This window comes from Equus przewalskii, chromosome 1 (genome assembly GCF_037783145.1).
Source record: "Equus przewalskii isolate Varuska chromosome 1, EquPr2, whole genome shotgun sequence".
NCBI lineage: Eukaryota > Metazoa > Chordata > Mammalia > Perissodactyla > Equidae > Equus > Equus przewalskii.
In genome coordinates, this window is record NC_091831.1 from 108,291,377 (window position 1) to 108,309,021 (window position 17,645).

The 17,645-nt window shown below is 40.0% G+C and overlaps 1 protein-coding gene across 1 annotated transcript; it reads left to right on the top strand.

Annotated features, from left to right (window-relative positions):
• The first annotated feature begins 267 nt into the window (after nt 1-267).
• MPHOSPH10 (M-phase phosphoprotein 10) lies at nt 268-17,644 on the top strand. Its single transcript, XM_008533074.2, has 11 exons — nt 268-512; nt 2,180-2,858; nt 3,449-3,600; nt 4,124-4,295; nt 6,236-6,377; nt 7,188-7,255; nt 8,371-8,508; nt 10,951-11,061; nt 15,625-15,732; nt 16,807-17,037; nt 17,453-17,644. Exons 1-11 carry the CDS (start codon nt 424-426, stop codon nt 17,600-17,602), a joined length of 2,040 nt encoding a protein of 679 aa, XP_008531296.2. The 5' UTR covers nt 268-423; the 3' UTR covers nt 17,603-17,644.
• The last annotated feature ends 1 nt before the right edge of the window (nt 17,645 follows it).

Consider the following 17,645-nt stretch of genomic DNA (forward strand, 5'->3'; position numbering starts at 1 on the left):
GGGACAGGCGAGGCTCGGGGCGTGGCGAGTGTTGCTGCGTTCGAGGGTGCTGGTGGCGGGCCCGCTCTTCTCTTACAATACAATGTATTGAAGCCACCTACTGTATTTAAAGCAGAAACTTAAAGCGAGGACGCGTCACCCCCTGTGGGCCCCTCGGGAATAGAAAACATAAAGTTTGGAGAAAGTTCAAAGGCGCTTGGGCTGCCCAGTGGCTCTTTTTGGTTTCTCGCCCCGCCCCTCTGCGCAACCCCAGTGAAAGTTCTCGCGCTCCCATTGGTTCTGGTCGGGGGTGGGTCCGGAACCTGTGCGCCGCGGAACCTTCTACTCCAGACTCCAGGTTGCTGCAGGCGCGTCTGTGTGACGCGGTTTCCGGATTGCCGTCTTCCTTTGCATGAGGCGTTGTGCCTGGAGTTACAGGTAGCCATGGCCCCGCGGGTCTGGCGTCGACGGACCCTGGAGCGGTGTCTGAAGGAGGTTGGAAAAGCCACCAGCCAGCCGGAGTGCTTCCTCACGTAAGTGCGCAGAGCCCAGTCTCGGGGTGTGACCCAGGTCTCCCGTGGGCGCGGCTTGCGGGCTCCCAGCAAATCCTGGCGTAGGGGGAAGGTAAGGGGAAGCGTAGATCCCTTTCCCCCAAATTTCGGATAGTTTACGCTCTTCTAGCCTATCAGAATTTTTAAAATTGTTAAGAGCTGGACAGTGCGGGTTTCCCAGTCGTGTGCTATTGAAATCAGTCTAAGCTCAGTTATTAACGCCCAGAGGCCTCTGTTGAGTCTTACGCACCCCCTACCTCTCCACACATACGCACGCTGTTGGTTGCTCTTTTCTCCCATATGTTCCAAAGCACCCGGTGCTTACTTACCCATCATCACACGTTATTGACTTCATACACTATTAACTTCATACAGTATTAACTTGTGTTAACTTCATACAGCGTACAGTATTAACTGTTGTCTATCAACCTCCGCGACTGGGCTTTTTGAGAATTAGGACTATCTTTCATCCCTCTTCCTGGCACAAGCTCTTTGTATTTTGTTAAAGGCCTTAAAATTATGAAGTTATGGTTCCCAGATTTGTATTTCAAACTCGATCGCTCCCTTGAGCTCCAAGCTCACAGCAACGACAGCCGTATACTCTCAGCATCTCAAATTTGCGAACTGTGGGTTCTGTTTACTCCCCTGTACTCTGCCCTCCCTGAAATCGTTTCCCCATGCTGCACCACCTGCCTTCCCTGTCGCAGTAAATAGCACCTCTATCTTTCCAGTCGTTCAGGTATGTAACTAAGCTACTTTCCTGATACCTTCTTTTTTTCCTCAATTTTACATCTAATTCCTTTGCAAATCCTGTCAGTTTTGTCTCCAAACTATATTCAGCTACTTCTCACAGTGTCCACTGCTCTAACCCAGGACAGTTCTCCCTCATCCTTTGCGTAGACAGCTGCATCAGCCTCCTAGTCACCCTACTTTCATCCCTTTTCCTCCATAGGCCATCTTTCCAAAGTGTAAATTATATCATTTGCTCCTCTGCTTAAAACCTGATGGCTTCTCTTTACAGTTAAAATGGCAAACTCTTATCTCTGAGTTCTGCATGATTCGGCTCCCACCTATCTCTCTAACCTTACCTGCCTCCTTCACCACACTCTATCCATGCTGGCCTTTCTGGTTCCTCAAACTCACCAAGCTCGTTTCCGTCTTGGGAAATTTGTTCTTACTGTTTCTTCTGTCTAGAATACATGTTTCCAGATCTTTGTAAGATTGTCTCCTTATGTATAGGTCTCATCTCAGATGGGACATCCTCAGTGATGTGTTTTCTGACCACTCTTGCCAGAACAAGTGTTGACCGTTGGCTGACTGAATGAATGGAGTGGCATGTAATATAGCAGAATTGAGAATTTAAGGCTCAGATTCACTGTATATCTCTAGGCAAATAGATCTGTAACTGTTTCCTTGCCTAAAACTAATACAGCAGATTCACAGATACTCAATTGACATTTTTTTTACATTAATAGGGCTCATCAGCAAGATAATTCACTCTTGGGGGCTGGAATCTATACTTAACATTTCATTCAGATTTGATTTCGCACAAGAGTTGGGCTTTTTTTTCGTTTTAATTCAGAGTGCTGTGAAATTATTACCTACTACTATAAATCACATTTAACTTCCTCCTCCCACCTCCTTGATAGGATTCAAGATGAATTGGCATCAAACTTCACTTCTTTAACAAAAGTACTTTATGACTTTAATAAAACACTAGAGAATGGCAGAATCCACGGAAGTCGTTTACAAAAACTAGTGATAGACAATTTTGATGATGAGCAGATTTGGCAACAACTGGAATTGCAAAATGAACCAATTTTACAGTACTTCCAGAATGCAGTTAGTGAAACCATTAAAGACGAAGACATCACTCTTCTCCCAGAGAGTGAGGAGCAGGAGTGTGAAGAGGATGGCTCAGAGATGGAGGCTGATGGCCAGGAGGACCTAGAACAAGATTTGGAGGAGAAGGAAGTGTCAGACCTGAGTGGTGAGGATCCTGAAGGGAGTGAGAGCGCTAAAAACTCGAGCAAATTTGCCCTAAGAAAAAGCCCAGTTTTCAGTGATGAGGATTCTGATCTTGACTTTGATATCAGCAAACTGGAACAGCAGAGCAAGGTGCAAAACCAAGTGCCTAGGAAACCAAGAGAAAAGTCCATAGTAGATGATAAATTCTTCAAACTGTCTGAAATGGAGACCTTTTTAGAAAACATAGAAAAAGAAGAGGAACAAAAAGATGAGGCGGAGGAGGAGGAAGATATTGACTTTTTTGAAGATGTTAATTCTGATGAAGATGAAGGAGGGCTGTTTGGAAGTCACAAAGTTAAGGTAAAGTTTTGGGAGATGAGAGAAGGCAAGCACTTTCTGCCTCCTCAAATTAGATTTTGTGCTATTTCTAGAAAAAAGTTTTAAAATTCAGTAGGACTTAAGTAAAATATTTACATCAGTTGAAAAGAATTGACTGGAAAAATTAAACCAAAGCCATCATTACCTTATCACAAAATACTTGTTTTGTAGCTTAAGAAACATAATCACATGTTAGAGATATTCAGAATTTTTCTTCAAACATATATTTTCACCAAGCACTAAAAATAATAATAAAAGGAAGGCATTTGTATACTTTATTCAGGCAGGGATATTTTGAGAATAACTGTGGTTAACAGATTTAGATATATGTAATATTGTGCTCTGTCATATAAGTCATGAATGAATCTATAGGTAGATTTGGGTTGTATGTTCCGATAGTTCTTACGGTTTTATGGTAGTGTTATTAGTTGCCAATTTTCCCTAATGACTATTTTTAGCTTATAGTGTTAGAGATCTATGTATATACGTATACAATACACATACGCACATATGCGTGTTTTAATGCAGTTTTCTATCATTAATTAAAAGTTTTAAAAGTCTTTTTATTTTAGTCAGGTAAAAGTTCCAGAAACCTGAAATACAAAGATTTTTTTGATCCAGTTGAAAGTGATGAAGACGCAGCAAGTGTTCTTGTTGATGAGCTAGGTTCAAATGAAGAAGAAGAAATTGCTGATGAAGAAAGAGAAGAAAGCATTTCTGAAACGTGAGTGTTTTGAATCATCCTTTACATTGTAGGCTGGAGCTGCCCACTCATATATGTGTACTCATAGTTGTCAAATATGTTTGTCCTAAAAAGTTAGATTCTCTAGCGGATTCTCTAAGGTCAGATAGTCTCAAGATAGCCCAAAGTAAGTCTCTGAATTTAAAGGCATGTTAGAGGTCATCTCATGAAGGTAAATATCACTGGCAGTAGCAATCAAACCTTTATTACAAGGAGCTTTGATTTATTTTTTGTGCCAATAAAAATACCCTGTTGTTATTTTTATGAGATACGTTGGTATTGTAGATTGATGAATAATTTATTTTCTATATGTTGGACCCTTTTTGTTCTATTTCACCTAAGTAATTCCTTCTGTTGTACCTTAATAATTGAATCTCTTTAAAAGTTCTGAGTATTTGTTGCATTAGGTGTATGAAAGAAGAACTTTTATTATTAGAAAATTTGTTTCTTTTTATTTTCCTAACGAAAAGGAGTGTTTCCTGTCATAAGCTTTTTGGTATTATAGAGATGAAGATAATGACTTTGAAGAAGGTGAAGATAGTAAACGACATACAGAAGTCTTGAAAAGAGTGACCTTTGCTTTGCCAGATGACGAGGATACTGAAGATACAGATATCTTAAATGTAAAGAAAGATTCTGATGAAGTTAAATCCTCTTTTGAAAAAAGACAGGAAAAGGTAATTATTAGGAATTTAAAGTTTAACTTGAGTCTAGAACTTACAGACTACTAACTAACCTCTGTTCTTCTTGGTGGCACTCTTTATTATCCTTTAAAAAACAAAACAAAATCTTCTGCTATTCTCTAAAGCACATTGTGTAGAAATGCCCATATGGAGAGCAGCTAATTTGCAAAAATCAGTGCTGCATTTGCCAGCCTGTTGCTTTCAGTTCAGGGCCCACGTGTAAAACCTCTTTCTTTTCTCGGCTCCTAGTGTCTTTATACCTCTGGCATGTCTTTTCTGATTATCTGTCCTGTGGACCTCTCTTTTATAACTTTCAGCTGCTCTTAAGAATATTAGGGTGCTCTGCAGGTGGCTTTTGTGAGTGTCACATAGCCCGAATTTTAATTAATAACATCTCAAACTCATCTTCCAAAGTTGATAAAAATTATTTCATTGTGACATAATTTCAGACAAATGAAAGGTCGCTTGAAAATAATAGATATAGTCTAGCTCCAATCATTTGCCTCTATCATTTAACCACTTTAGAATTATATCACACAATTAGAAATGAGTATAGGCAAATAACCAAAGATACCAAGGATATCAAAAGAATTCTTCAAAAAGAGAATCTGAATTAAATCTGTGATTGTCACATTGTCCCCAGAAGAGAAGGTCTAAAGGAAAAAAAGCACTGTAAAGAAAATTTAAGAAATTTGTCAATGAGTTAGTGTTCTCCTCTACCTGCCTAGCCCTCTCCTCCCCAAAAAGAAAAGCAGGTTTAGTTTTACTGGGAAATTATATCAAAGTTTCAAGAAATAGATAATTTAATGCTATTTAATCAATTCCCACATATAAAGAGTAAAGTAAAGCTTCCAAACTTTTTTCTTGTGAAGCTATTACGGCATGAATACCCAACCAAACCTGACAAAGATGGCATTGAAACACACACACACAGAGTCTCATTTATGAATAGTGATTCAAAAATCCAAAAGAGCACAATGAAAGAATCATGCTACCAGAAGCAAGTGGGCCTCATTCTCTTGATTCAGTATTAGGAAATCTGTTAATTTAAATCTTTGTTAAGGAGAAAAACTATATGGTTACCTCCATATGTGTCAGAAAGACATTTGATAAAATTCAATATCCATTCCTAATTTTTTTTCACTCCTAGTGAAATGCAAATACATCTAGCCAAAAGGTGCCATCATACTTAATGGTGAACTTCTAGAGACACCCCTTTAAAATAAAAAATAAGACAAAATGTCCACTCTTACTATTAAGCACTCTTATTTGACATTATTTTAGAAGTGTTAGCCAGTGCAACTACAAAAGAAAAGAAAAGGTAAGAGGTAAGAAAAACTGAGACGAAAGCATTAATGTTTGCGGTGGATAGTAGAAAAACCAAGCAGGTGGACTGAAAGGCTAATAGGAAAAATGAGAAAATTCAGTAAGGTAGCTGAAAAAGTTGGTCTTTTATACAGAAAAGTCATTATAGATACTGTCTTTTAGAAATTGGAGATAGAATTTGGAGTGTGGAGTCAAAAGAGTCAGGCACCATTAGATACTAATGTTCTAATCAAAAATATTACTTAATCTTGGAATGCTCTAATAACTAAAATTGTTAGTAGCTTGTGCATAGATAGATCATTTGGCTGGAATGGAGCCCAGAAGTATACCCAAATGCTTCTGGGGGAATTTACTATATTATAAACATGACATTTCAAATCAGTGGGGGAAAGAGGTCATGTGCAGCTCCTCACTCCGCCTCAGACAACGGCCATAGGAAGGCACTATTGGCATAATTAAGAGGTGACAAGAGCAAACCAGAGTTGTATTGAGGAACAGTAAATACATTTCTTGCTTTCCCACTTTTAAAAATATTAGTTGCTTTTACACAACTGTAAGTCTAGTATTGTTTGCTAAATGTATAATAACTCCTTTTGTCTCATTCTTAGATGAATGAGAAAATTGCATCTTTAGAAAAAGAGTTGTTGGAAAAAAAGCCTTGGCAGCTTCAAGGGGAGGTGACAGCACAAAAGCGGCCAGAGAACAGCCTCCTGGAGGAGACGCTGCACTTTGATCACGCAGTCCGTATGGGTATGTGGGCCCTTGGGGCTGCAAGTGTTTCCTTCTGTGCTTTTTTCTGTGGTTCTGTTTCATGGATTTGGAGGGGATGTTCCTTTTTCCTCAATTTTTTATTTTAAAAACTTGCAGACATGCAAAAAAGTTGAAAAAACAGTACATTTTTTTCAGCCATTCAGCTGGATATACCAGTTCTTAACATTTTGCCATATTTGCTTTCTCCCCATGTATATGTGTGATTGTGTGTATGTACGTTTTGCCCTGAATCATTTGAAAGTTGCCAGTATCATGGTACTTCACTCCTAAGTACTTTTACGTGTATCTTCTAAGAACTAGGACATTAGGACATTCTCCTATATAGCCACAATGCCATTAATTCACCAAGAATTACTAATACGTTAATGATGCTGTTGTCATTGTCTGCTGATTAAATTGTGAATTCCAGCCAGAAACCTTGGTCATCTCATTAAATATCTTTCTTGTACCCATTAAGTCAAAATGAATTTCCATTTTGTGTCAGTCTTAGAATGGAAAAGAGGGAAAAGAGTTCCAGGTGCATGGGTTAAAAGTGTTAGCACTCACTACCCTATCTACTCTAGTTTTGTGGCTCTCAGACTGGAGGGAACATCAGAGGGCCAGTTAAAACACAGATAGGTATCCCCTTCTTCCTACTTTTCTGATTCAGTAAGTGTGAGATGGGGCCCAAGAATTTACATTTTAACAAGTTCCCAGGGGTTGTTGATGCTGCTGGTTCAAGGACTACCTGCTGAGAACCACTGGTCTAGTTTATATCTACCTAATGAGTACATTTTATATTTCCTTTAGCACCTGTGATCACAGAGGAAACCACCCTTCAACTAGAAGATATCATTAAGCAAAGAATAAGAGATCAGGTCAGTAAGAATGAAATTTAATTTAGAATTCACTGGAATTTTTGGAAATTATATGAGAGTATTTTGAGAGTTGGAATAATACTCTGTTTTCATAGAAATTTTGTTTGTAACAGTTCTTCATTTAAAACCTGTAAGTCTAGACTAGGATTGTTCTCAGCTTTTGTTGTGTGAGGCACTGCCCTTCACTAGTGCCTGAGAAAGACAGATGTTGTGCCTGAGGAGAAGGGGGTAACCAGAGCTTTTGCTGGTCTGCCCCGCACCTTGCTGAACTGTTGGGATGAAGCGGGTGGCAGGTATGGTGACTTATGTCTGATTTGATATGGTCACACCCAGGACCGTTGATCTACATACAGTATCTGGTAGGACAAATAAATGAAGGGTTTGTTTTTTCAAATGTGAAAAACCTAGCAAAGAGTTTTTAAGAATTTATCTTAGGGGGCCGCCCCATGGCTGAGTGGTTAAGTTCGTGCGCTCCGCTTCGGCGGCCCAGGGTTTTGCCGGTTCGGATCCTGGGTGCGGACATGGCACCGCCCATCAAGCCATGCTGAGGTGGCATCCCACATGCCGCAACTAGAAGGACCCAGAACTAAAGGCACACAACTATGTACTGGGGGGCTTTGGGGAGAAAAATAAAATCTTTAAAAAAAAAAAAAGAATTGATCTTATTTTGTAAACTTAAAACTTGGGTACATGACATGTACAATATGAGATGGTTTTGTAACGTGAATAATGTTTGATTACGCTTTTGTGTCTGAACTAGGAAAGGTGGGTGCTATATAGAGAGTATCTTTAAATTTTAAATGAAATGAGACAAAGTCGATTCTTGACTTTTAAACAAACTGATGGGGAAATTTGGAATTAAAGTTGGTAACCAGGAGAAAGATACCTTTAAAACAAAAACAAAATGGATGCTCAAGTAGTGTCCTCTGTCCCTTTCATGATACTTATTCTTTGCGCCTTGAATAGTCGTTTCAGAGACTAAAAATTACTTTTGTTTTGCTACAGTTTACTTCCTCTGGAATACTTATGTTATTCCAGAGGAAGATCCTTAAGTGAGTGTAGAAAATAATCATATATTTTGTTAATTCATGTTGGACCTGCCTTACATATTTTAGGCATGGGATGATGTCGTACGTAAAGAAAAACCTAAAGAGGATGCATATGAATATAAAAAGCGTTTAACGTTAGACCATGAGAAGAGTAAATTGAGCCTTGCTGAAATTTATGAACAGGAATACATCAAACTCAACCAGGTAAGGAAGCCTCTAAGCCGGAGCCATGTTCTTAAAGGAAGAGAGGTGGAGAACCACCTCTGCTGGCTCTGCTGTGACGAATTCATCAAACACAGAAACCTTGAGCTCTTGGGTCACCTTGTTAGGGAACAGAGGGTTTATAATGTTCCCACTGAATGCTGGGGAGTTTGTTTTGCACTCCGTCACTGGTCGCCTGATACTTTCACAGCAAGTTAGTCACCTTCTAGCAGTTGTTACAGTAGTGCTACAATTTTAAAATCATTTCTTATTCATACTTCTGAACTTACTGATGTATTTTATAAGATTATCTGTGAATTCACTCAGATTTTTAGGTCTGATAGCTTTTTGTGTCTTTTTACTTAGATTCTTAAAAAATATCTTTGGTTAAATAGGACAAAGTTCAATTTCCAAAAATATTATATTCACAATATAATAATTGAATCATTCCTTCACATTTGTTTTATTGGGAATGTGGTCAATACATGCTTGAGGATGACATGGCATTTTTATTCTGCAAAAGCCATTTAAGATTTCTACCAGATTTAGTTACTTAATTCCACTTAAGCAGCACCAGCCAGCAGTGCCCTTGATGCCACTGTGAAGTTGAAGAACAGAAAGATTTAAATTAAGATTCTTTCCTGCTGCTTTGCAACCCAAGGTGGTAGTTGAAAGAACATGTATACTGTTGGTGCTTATTGAACATCACTTGACTACTTTGAGGAGATTCAGTAAACACAGAAAGTATTTGGTAACCATGAGAGTTAAAAATTAAGTATGTAAGGCAACAGCTTGTACCAGCTCTGTAAATGTTCGTTTTATTTATATCTTGGAAGTCAACAGCCAGTTGACAAGTTTTTGAATATGGACTTAGTTTAGGCTGATTCTAGACCCATTCTCTTAAGAGTTAGTCTAGGGATGATGATCACCATTTCCCATAGTTTGGTATCCAGACTAGAGGTAATAAGCAAGATGCTGGTAAACAGCACAGGATGGAATCTTTACTCTTAGTTGAATGTGTGTGATTTCATAGATATTACTGCCTAGGATGAGGCAAAAACAATTTGGGACTAAAAAATGTGAGTTAAGTTAAAATAGTAAAAAGTAGTAGCAGGTGCTTGGACGTAGCTGGAAGGTGGGCTCTGAGGACAGACTGTGGGAACACAGACCTGGATGCATCTCTGGCACCAGGGTCATGGAGGCAAAAAGCTACTTGTTTCCCTGTGCTGGATTTTTTTGTGTGTTTGTTTTGCTTCTGTCTTAATGAAAAAGCAAGCATTCAAAAACGGTCTCAGCCTTCTAGAATAAGCATTTTGGGCAGGGGGAAAAGGGAAGTATAAAGTTTGCCTTTTCTCTTCAGAATGAAAGCTGTTGTCAGTTTTTTCAGTGTGATTTAATCAGATTAAATCTTCAGCAAATTTTATATAAATAAAAGAAAAAAAGTCTCTACAAGCCAAATGGATATTTGGATAATTTAACAAAGTCTATATTAACACCATAGTTCTTTTTTTATTTTTTTTTAATTGAGGTGATATTCACATAACATAGAATTAACCATTTTAAAGTGAACATTTCAGGGGCATTTAGTATATGCACAGTGTTCTGCAACCACTATCTCTATCCAGTTCCAAAACATTTTCATCACCCCATGATAAAACCCCATACCCACTGAGCAATTGCTCCCTGAATTCCTCCTTCACCCCAGCCCCTGACAAACACCAATCTGCATTCGTTCTCTATGGATTTACTTACTTTAGATATTTCATATAAGTGGAGTCATACAATATATGACCTTTTGTGTCTGACTTCTTTCACTTAGCATAGTGATTTCAAGATTGTGGCATGTGTCAGTACTTCATTTCTTTTTTATGGCTAAATAAAATTCCATTTGTATGTATATAGTGCAGTTTATCCAGTCGTCAGTTGATGAGCATTCAGGCCGTTTACCTTTTGGCTGTTGTGAATAGTGCTGCTCTGAACATGTGTATTTGTTTGAGTACCTGTTTTTATTCTCTAACGTTTTGAGGAATTGCCAGACTTCTTTCAATTCTGACTGGACAATTTTGCATTCTCACCAACAATGCATAAGGGTTCCAGTTGCTCTACATCCTCGCCAACACTTGCTACTTTCCCTTTTTTTTTTAATGATGGCCATCCTAGTGGGAATACCTTAGTTCTTGACAGAAATAAATACCAAGGGAATTAAATTGTAGGTTCTAAATGTTAGAGGTAATGGTTGCTGCAGCTCCTGAAGTGCACATCACATTTCTTCTTTGCTAGGGGCTGGCACCATCGTGGTGTTGATAACTTTGCTTTGGAATGTTTTTCTTTGGAGCTGAAGCCTTGATGATGAGAGATGGGGAATACTCTCATTGGCCTTTAGCTTCTTGTCCTGTGATGTATATTAAGCTGCTTAGTCTGATGTTGTTGGATTTATTTCCTAAGCAAAAAACAACAGAAGAAGAAAACCCAGAGCACGTAGAAATTCAGAAGATGATGGATTCCCTCTTCTTAAAATTGGATGCCCTCTCAAACTTCCACTTCATCCCTAAACCGGTAAGTGTGTTAACATCTTGTAGATAGAGCAGGTGTGACCTTATCTTTGAGCTTTTGTCAGTCTAGCTCTTTATTTGGTTTTAGGATACGAACCTACAGGAATTCCCTTTAAATTACAGACAGGGCCTGCCTTGAGAAAGGCTCCTGTCTGGTCTTGTGACAGTTTTGGCTTCTACTTTCTGATCCAGCCTGATCTCCAGTGGGCCCTTCCCAGACCCTCAGCCTTAGCCACAGGGTCTCCTCATCCTCACCTTTTCTCCCTGTTCAGTCTTCAGTTGCATTTTCATTCTGTGATTGGTCTGGAGACATGTGATGTCCGTAGCTGCGTTTACTGAATACCTGCTATGTGCCATATTAGGTCCTTTGTGGACATTAACTCCTTTCCCCCAGTTTTATTGAGATATAATTGACATATAACATTGTATTAATTTAAGATGTGCAATGTAATGATTTAATATATGTACAGTTGGGAAATAATCACCACAATAAGTTTAAAGTTTAGTTAACACCCATCACCTCACACAGTTTCGATTTTTTTCTTTTCTTATAATGAGAACTTTTAAGGCCTACTCTCTTAGTATGTGCAGTACAGTCTTGTTAACTATAGTCACTATGCTATGGTGGACTAGATCCCCAGGACTTAATTTATCTTATAACTAGAAGTTTGTACCTTTTAACCACCTCACCCATTTCCCTCCTTGCTCCGCCTCTGGCAACCACCAGTCTGTTCTCTGTTTCTGTTAGTTTAGTTTTTTTAGATTCCACATCTGAGTGGCATCATACAGTATTTGTCTTTCTTTGTCTGGCTTATTTCACTTAGCATAATGCTCTTAAAGTCAATCCATGTTGTTGCAAATGGCAGAATTTCCTTTTTGTTGGTGAATGATACTCCATTATGAATATATACCATATCTTTATTCATTCATCATCGATGTGCACTTAGGTTGTTTCCATGTCTTGGCTACTGTGCAAAATGCTCCAGTGAATACAGAGGTGCAGATATTTCTTTGAACCAGACAGGGCCTCCGGCTTGGTTCTGCAGCTGGGCAAAGCTGCTGGTTGGGCTCTCTACTCTGATGCTGCTGTGAAGAGGCACTTGGTCTGTCAAGATCAGAGTGCTGGTTGCTATAAGCCCTGCCCCTCTTCTCTGTCCCAACCTAATCCCCAGTGGTCAAGCCCTGCAGATTCAGATTCCGTCAGTGATCCATGTGAGGCAGACGTAATTGGGCCTACCCAGAAGCGTCCTGCAATGCTGCAGAGCTGGAAGTTGTGCTCTCTTTTCCCTCTGGAGAAACTATAGGCCCAGGGGCCTCTCTCAGTGGGTGCTCTGCCGGCCTCTGGGAGAGGCAATGTGGTCACAGTGTAGCCTCTCCTTTTACCGTTCTAATGTGGGTCCTTCTCAATCTCTCTGGTCCAGAGGGTTGCTTCAGTCTCATACCCACGTTCTGGGATTTTCACAATGATGTCTTGTCTACAAATAGTTGCTAGTTGGTTTTGTGAGGAGGACTAAAGTTGGGGTTGACTTATGTCGTCATCTTGATGACGTCAGTGCTTCTGTACATTAATTCTTAATCCACAGAACACTAAGGCAGATATTACTCTTACCGTTTTGCAGATGAGGAGACCAAGGCTTTGGAGGTGGGAGAGTATGATCTAACTCTGGGCCCATGCTCTCTGCACTGCCTTATGTTCCCTGGGCGAGGCCCACACCTCTCCAGTGCTCTCCCTCTCTGCCTATTTGATTCCCACGGGGACTTGGCTCAGTGCCTGTGTACCCCTTGGAGCTTCCTGTCATACACCTTCTTTGAACCCATAGAACGTGCTTGTACCATCCTTTTGGTACTTGCTCACCTATTGCCCCTTGGTGTCTCTTGTGTTGTTGTCTAGAAATGGCACATCATGAATCAGAGACTAGTCTAGGAGTTAGAAATCTGAGTCTGATTCTGCCCCTAACTAGCTTTGTGATTTAGGCAAATTGCTTCACATTTCATTTATACAGAAGCAGTAATCTCCAAGATCCTTTCTGATTCTTTGATGGCTAGGTGATTTTTTCGGTGCAAGTATTTTGTCTTCTCAAGCAGAATCAGCTTTTATCACCTGCTTTTTTGTTTTTGTTTAATCGAAGTGTAACTTACATGATGGTAAGTTTTTGGTGGCAGGAACCATCTTTAGATTCCCAAAGTGTCTAGTTTGGGCTGTGTAAAGTAAACAGATAAAGGGAAGAGAGGAATTTCTTAACCTCTCTTGGCCAGCAGGTCTTACTGTGAAAAAATCTTACTGATGTGAAGGACTTGATCCATTCCTGTGCCTTACAAGGCCCCACATGATCTGGCTTCTTCCTGCCCCTCTGCTCTCCATAACTTGCTATCCCCTCGCCACACTAGTCTTCAGTACCTTCAGTGGGCACAGTGCCTCCTTGCGCCTTCCTGCTGGGCTCTTCCCCGGGCACCTTAGGCTGCCCTTCCTGCTTTCCATGGCTGGCTCCTCCCAACTCTGGAGTCTCAGGCCAAACCCTCCCTCTCTCTCCCTCCATTTGTCACTACTCTGCTCCTTTCCCTCATTGCACCATAGTACGGTTGCAGTCATTGGTTGATTGTTAATTGTTCTCTACTCGTTTTTGAGCCAGCACTGCTGTTTCATTGCTGTGTTTGTCACACTAGCATGGAGGCTGATGTGGGGAAGTACTCAGACATTCCTTGGAATCTTGGGAATTGAAAAGTGAATGTGTTTGTGTCTACCTGCCCCATTTTAAAAGCCTGTCTTACCTTTTTCCCCTTCAGAAATGTAGACTTTTGAGCATAGGTTTCCCCTCAGGTTGGTATTTCATGAGCCATCTCTGTAGACTCTGTTAACCTTAGTCATGTTTTTTTGTTATTTTTTTGGGGTTGTCTCCATTTTCTCCATATTTTTCTTTAAATTTTAGAATGGAACACAGTGTTCCTCATAAGTAATTGAACAGTGGTCCAGTGGAAGAAATGATTTACTCCACACTCTGCCATTTTTCTCTTATTTAGAATCCAGGATTCCGTTGTGTTTATGGCTGTTTTGTTCCTTCTGAAGTATCCTGGGGCACATATCTGTCTAGTTAACTGGAATGTGGACAGCATAGGGCTGAGACAAGGAGACTAAGTCTGTGAAGGAGGTAGTGATGTGCTTTGCTGTAGAGCCCTTTCTCCTGAGTCTCAGTCCCATGCTCTCTCCAGGAGACCTGCTCTTTCCTACACTTCATCTGTTACCCCACTCTGGCCAGCAGTTCTTGTCCCCAGGTGTCCCTCACAGAGATGTGTGAGAGTTAGAATGTAAAGACATTATTGTAAGTGTTTGATAAATAGTCACCATTGTCCTTTTATTACCATGATCAGTATGAAACTTGTTTTAATTTCTGAATTTCTTGGGCAGTTCTTTCAAAAAAAGGAAAACAAAAAAATGGCCCTTCAATTAGTGTTGCATTCTTTTTTCCTTTTTATAATTGATAGGTTGGATTTATTTTGATACTGTTTTAGTTTTCCAAAACAGTTCAACATCATTTCACATTTCTGTTTGTAAAGATACGTTTTCACTAGCTGGAAGATGAGAAAATTTATCAGGTACAGTCATGTGCTGTATAACAACGTTTCAGTCAACCACAGACTGCATATGTGATGGTGGTCCCATAAGACTGGATCATATAGCCTAGGTGTGTAGTAGTCTATACCATCTATTGTGTGAGTACACTCTGATATTTTCACTATGATGAAATCACCTAACGACACATTTCTCAGAATGTATCCCCGTTGTTAAGTGATGCGTGACTGTAGTCTTTTTTGACTCTTGTTCTGCTAAACATTTTTCCTTGCATCTTTTCCATATATTTCTCTTTTTTTTTTTTTTTAAAGATTGGCATGTGAACTAACATCTGTTGTCAGTCATCCGTTTTTTTCCCTTCCCTCCTCCTTCTCCCCAGAGCTCCCCAGTACATAGTTGTATATTCTAGTTGTGAGTGCCTCTGGTTGTGCTCTGTGGGATGCTACCTCAGCATGGGTTGGTGAGTGGTGCCATGTCTGCCCAGGATCCGAACTGGTGAAACCCTGGTCCGCTGAAGCAGAGCACATGAACTTAACCACTTGGCCACGGGGCCGTCCCCCTCCATATATTTCTTATAGCTAGCCTTTTTTCCATAACCAAATGGAAGATAATATTCACAGAAATCAATAGATTCTGTTAAACAGTAGATAGGATTGTTTGAGAATGTCCACATACATGGCAGATGGAAATAGTTTAGTAACAGATGGAAGAACTAGTGTTTGAATATGGCAGAAATGTCATGCAAAAGTGTGGAAATAAGTGCTATTGGTGTAGTATTGAGACAGAGAAGACCCTAAAATACTCAGGTATAAGATTCCTCAGGCAGCCCATGCTGCCCACCAACACTGCCATCATTCCAGTTAGCTTAAGACTTGCTGTCAACACATCTCACATTTTAAATAATCTCCACAAAGTATTTTATATGTTATAAGTTAATAGGTTCACAATACAAATATTTTTTACACCTTTGACTTCCTGTTAAATGTTTCTTTTTTCTAGCCTGTTCCAGAGATTAAAGTTGTGTCAAATCTGCCAGCCATAATCATGGAGGAAGTGGCCCCAGTGAGTGTTAGTGATGCAGCTCTCCTGGCCCCAGAGGAAGTCAAGGTAAGAACCCAGTGTTGAAACAATAAATATCTGTCAAAAAGTTAGTTTATAGCCAGATCTCCATTTATGTAATGTCATTTTCCTTGAGTTTGTAGTTCTTATTCTAATGTATCAGCGGTTCCTAAGTATAATCAGACTAATAATGTAATATGTATATTGGAATACCAGTCTTCTATAATCAGATATTATTATGAGGGTTCAGGTATAAGAATTATTATAGAAGGTTATTTGTAAATATTCTAATATCAGTATCTTGTTATAATCCAATTTGAACACTAGTGGTGGTTAGGTTTAAAATAAATTGCTTATATATTAGTAATCCTTTAATATCAGCATTTCCCCCTTATTTTATCCATTTAGTGATTTTCAGTAATGGAATCAGGGTCTGGAATAGAGCATTTGGGTATTGGAAGACTACAGGCAGTCCCTGCCCTGTGGACATTGAAGCTCATGCCTTACACAGTAACGATGGTTTCTGCCAGGACCTCATCTTCCTGGCTGGCCAAGCAGCACGGCCCTCTTTCTCCCTCCTTACTTGTTTTGCTACTCCCACACCCACCCCTTCAGAACCTCTGCCATCTCTGCAGGTGACAGCCCTGGCAGGCTAGGCTGGCAGCTGAGGAGAAAAGAGAGGAAATTGATCTCACTGGATAGGTGTTTCCTGTTTGTCTCCAGGAGCCCCTGCTGTCAGCTCAGTGGCTGTCATCAGCTGCTTAGCACTGGGGCTGCCTCAGGCATGTCCCTGAATCCCAGACTGGAGTCTTAAGTGCTGGGGGAGGCTTGCTTCTCTAGGACTGTCAGCTTGAGAACCCAGCCCTCCAGTCTGCCTTCATGAAGCAGTTTGGGAAGTGAACTGCCACTGTAAGAGTCTGTTCTGTCAGAGAATGCATTGCAGATCTTAAAGAGCTGAGTTACCAAAGCTCTTTGGAACAGAGGTAGGGATTGCTCTGTGTATTCACACTTGGCTGTAGACATACAGCCCTTTGGCCACATTCTGTAGAATTGCTTCTCTTCCACTTCCCTAAGTTGATGCTAGGTTCGATTAACTAATATGCTGGTGGTTATTGTTTTTAGGAAAAAAATAAAGCTGGAGATATAAAAACAGCTGCTGAGAAAACAGCTACAGACAAGAAACGAGAACGGAGGAAAAAGAAATACCAAAAGCATTTGAAAATAAAGGAGAAGGAAAAGCGGAGAAAACTGCTTGAAAACAGTAACCCAGACCAAGCAGGGAAATACACGAAGGCAGTGGCTTCAGAGAAGATAAAACAGCTGACCAAAACAGGCAGAGCTTTGCTGCTAAAGGTAAGGGTGCAGGAGAGAAAACTACTGAAGGAGGCCTTTGGGAGGAAGCAGATGGCGAGCTGTAGGTGATGGCGCTCCACTGGAGCCACTGAGCCATTGACACCGCCCACCTGTGGGAGGAGAGGCCACTGGCGACTGGCTGGAATAACAGCCTCACTGTCTCGAGTTTTTAATGGAGGGTCCTCACAGTCCCCTGGGTCCTGGCAGCAGTTTTTCTTCACTCCCTTCACCCTTAAATAACTAGAAGAGTGTAGCAGCATAGAATGTATATGATACCTCCATGCTCACTGGTTTCATTTCTCATGATTTCTTCTAGTCCCTTTTCATATGTCTACTTTTACACATTGTAATCATTTGGCTTTTTTTACTCATGAGCATATTTTATAGCATGAGCACGTATTATTTTTAATTGCAGGATGAAGGTAAAGACAAAGCCTTAAAGTCGTCTCAAGCATTCTTTTCTAAGTTACAAGATCAAGTCAAAATGCAAATTAATGATGCAAAGAAAACAGAGAAGAAAAAGAAGAAAAGACAGGACATTTCTGTTCATAAATTAAAGCTGTAATATATGTTGAATATAAGGTAAATATTAAAGTGTGAGCTTATAT

What these genes read in the sequence shown, in the direction of transcription:
- MPHOSPH10 (XM_008533074.2), top strand. Translation starts at nt 424, where the DNA reads ATGGCCCCGCGGGTCTGGCGTCGACGGACCCTGGAGCGGTGTCTGAAG. An exon ending in CAGCCGGAGTGCTTCCTCAC is followed by an intron (nt 513 to 2,179) that starts GTAAGTGCGCAG and finishes CCTCCTTGATAG; the next exon opens with GATTCAAGATGAATTGGCAT. An exon ending in TGATCACGCAGTCCGTATGG is followed by an intron (nt 6,378 to 7,187) that starts GTATGTGGGCCC and finishes TATTTCCTTTAG; the next exon opens with CACCTGTGATCACAGAGGAA.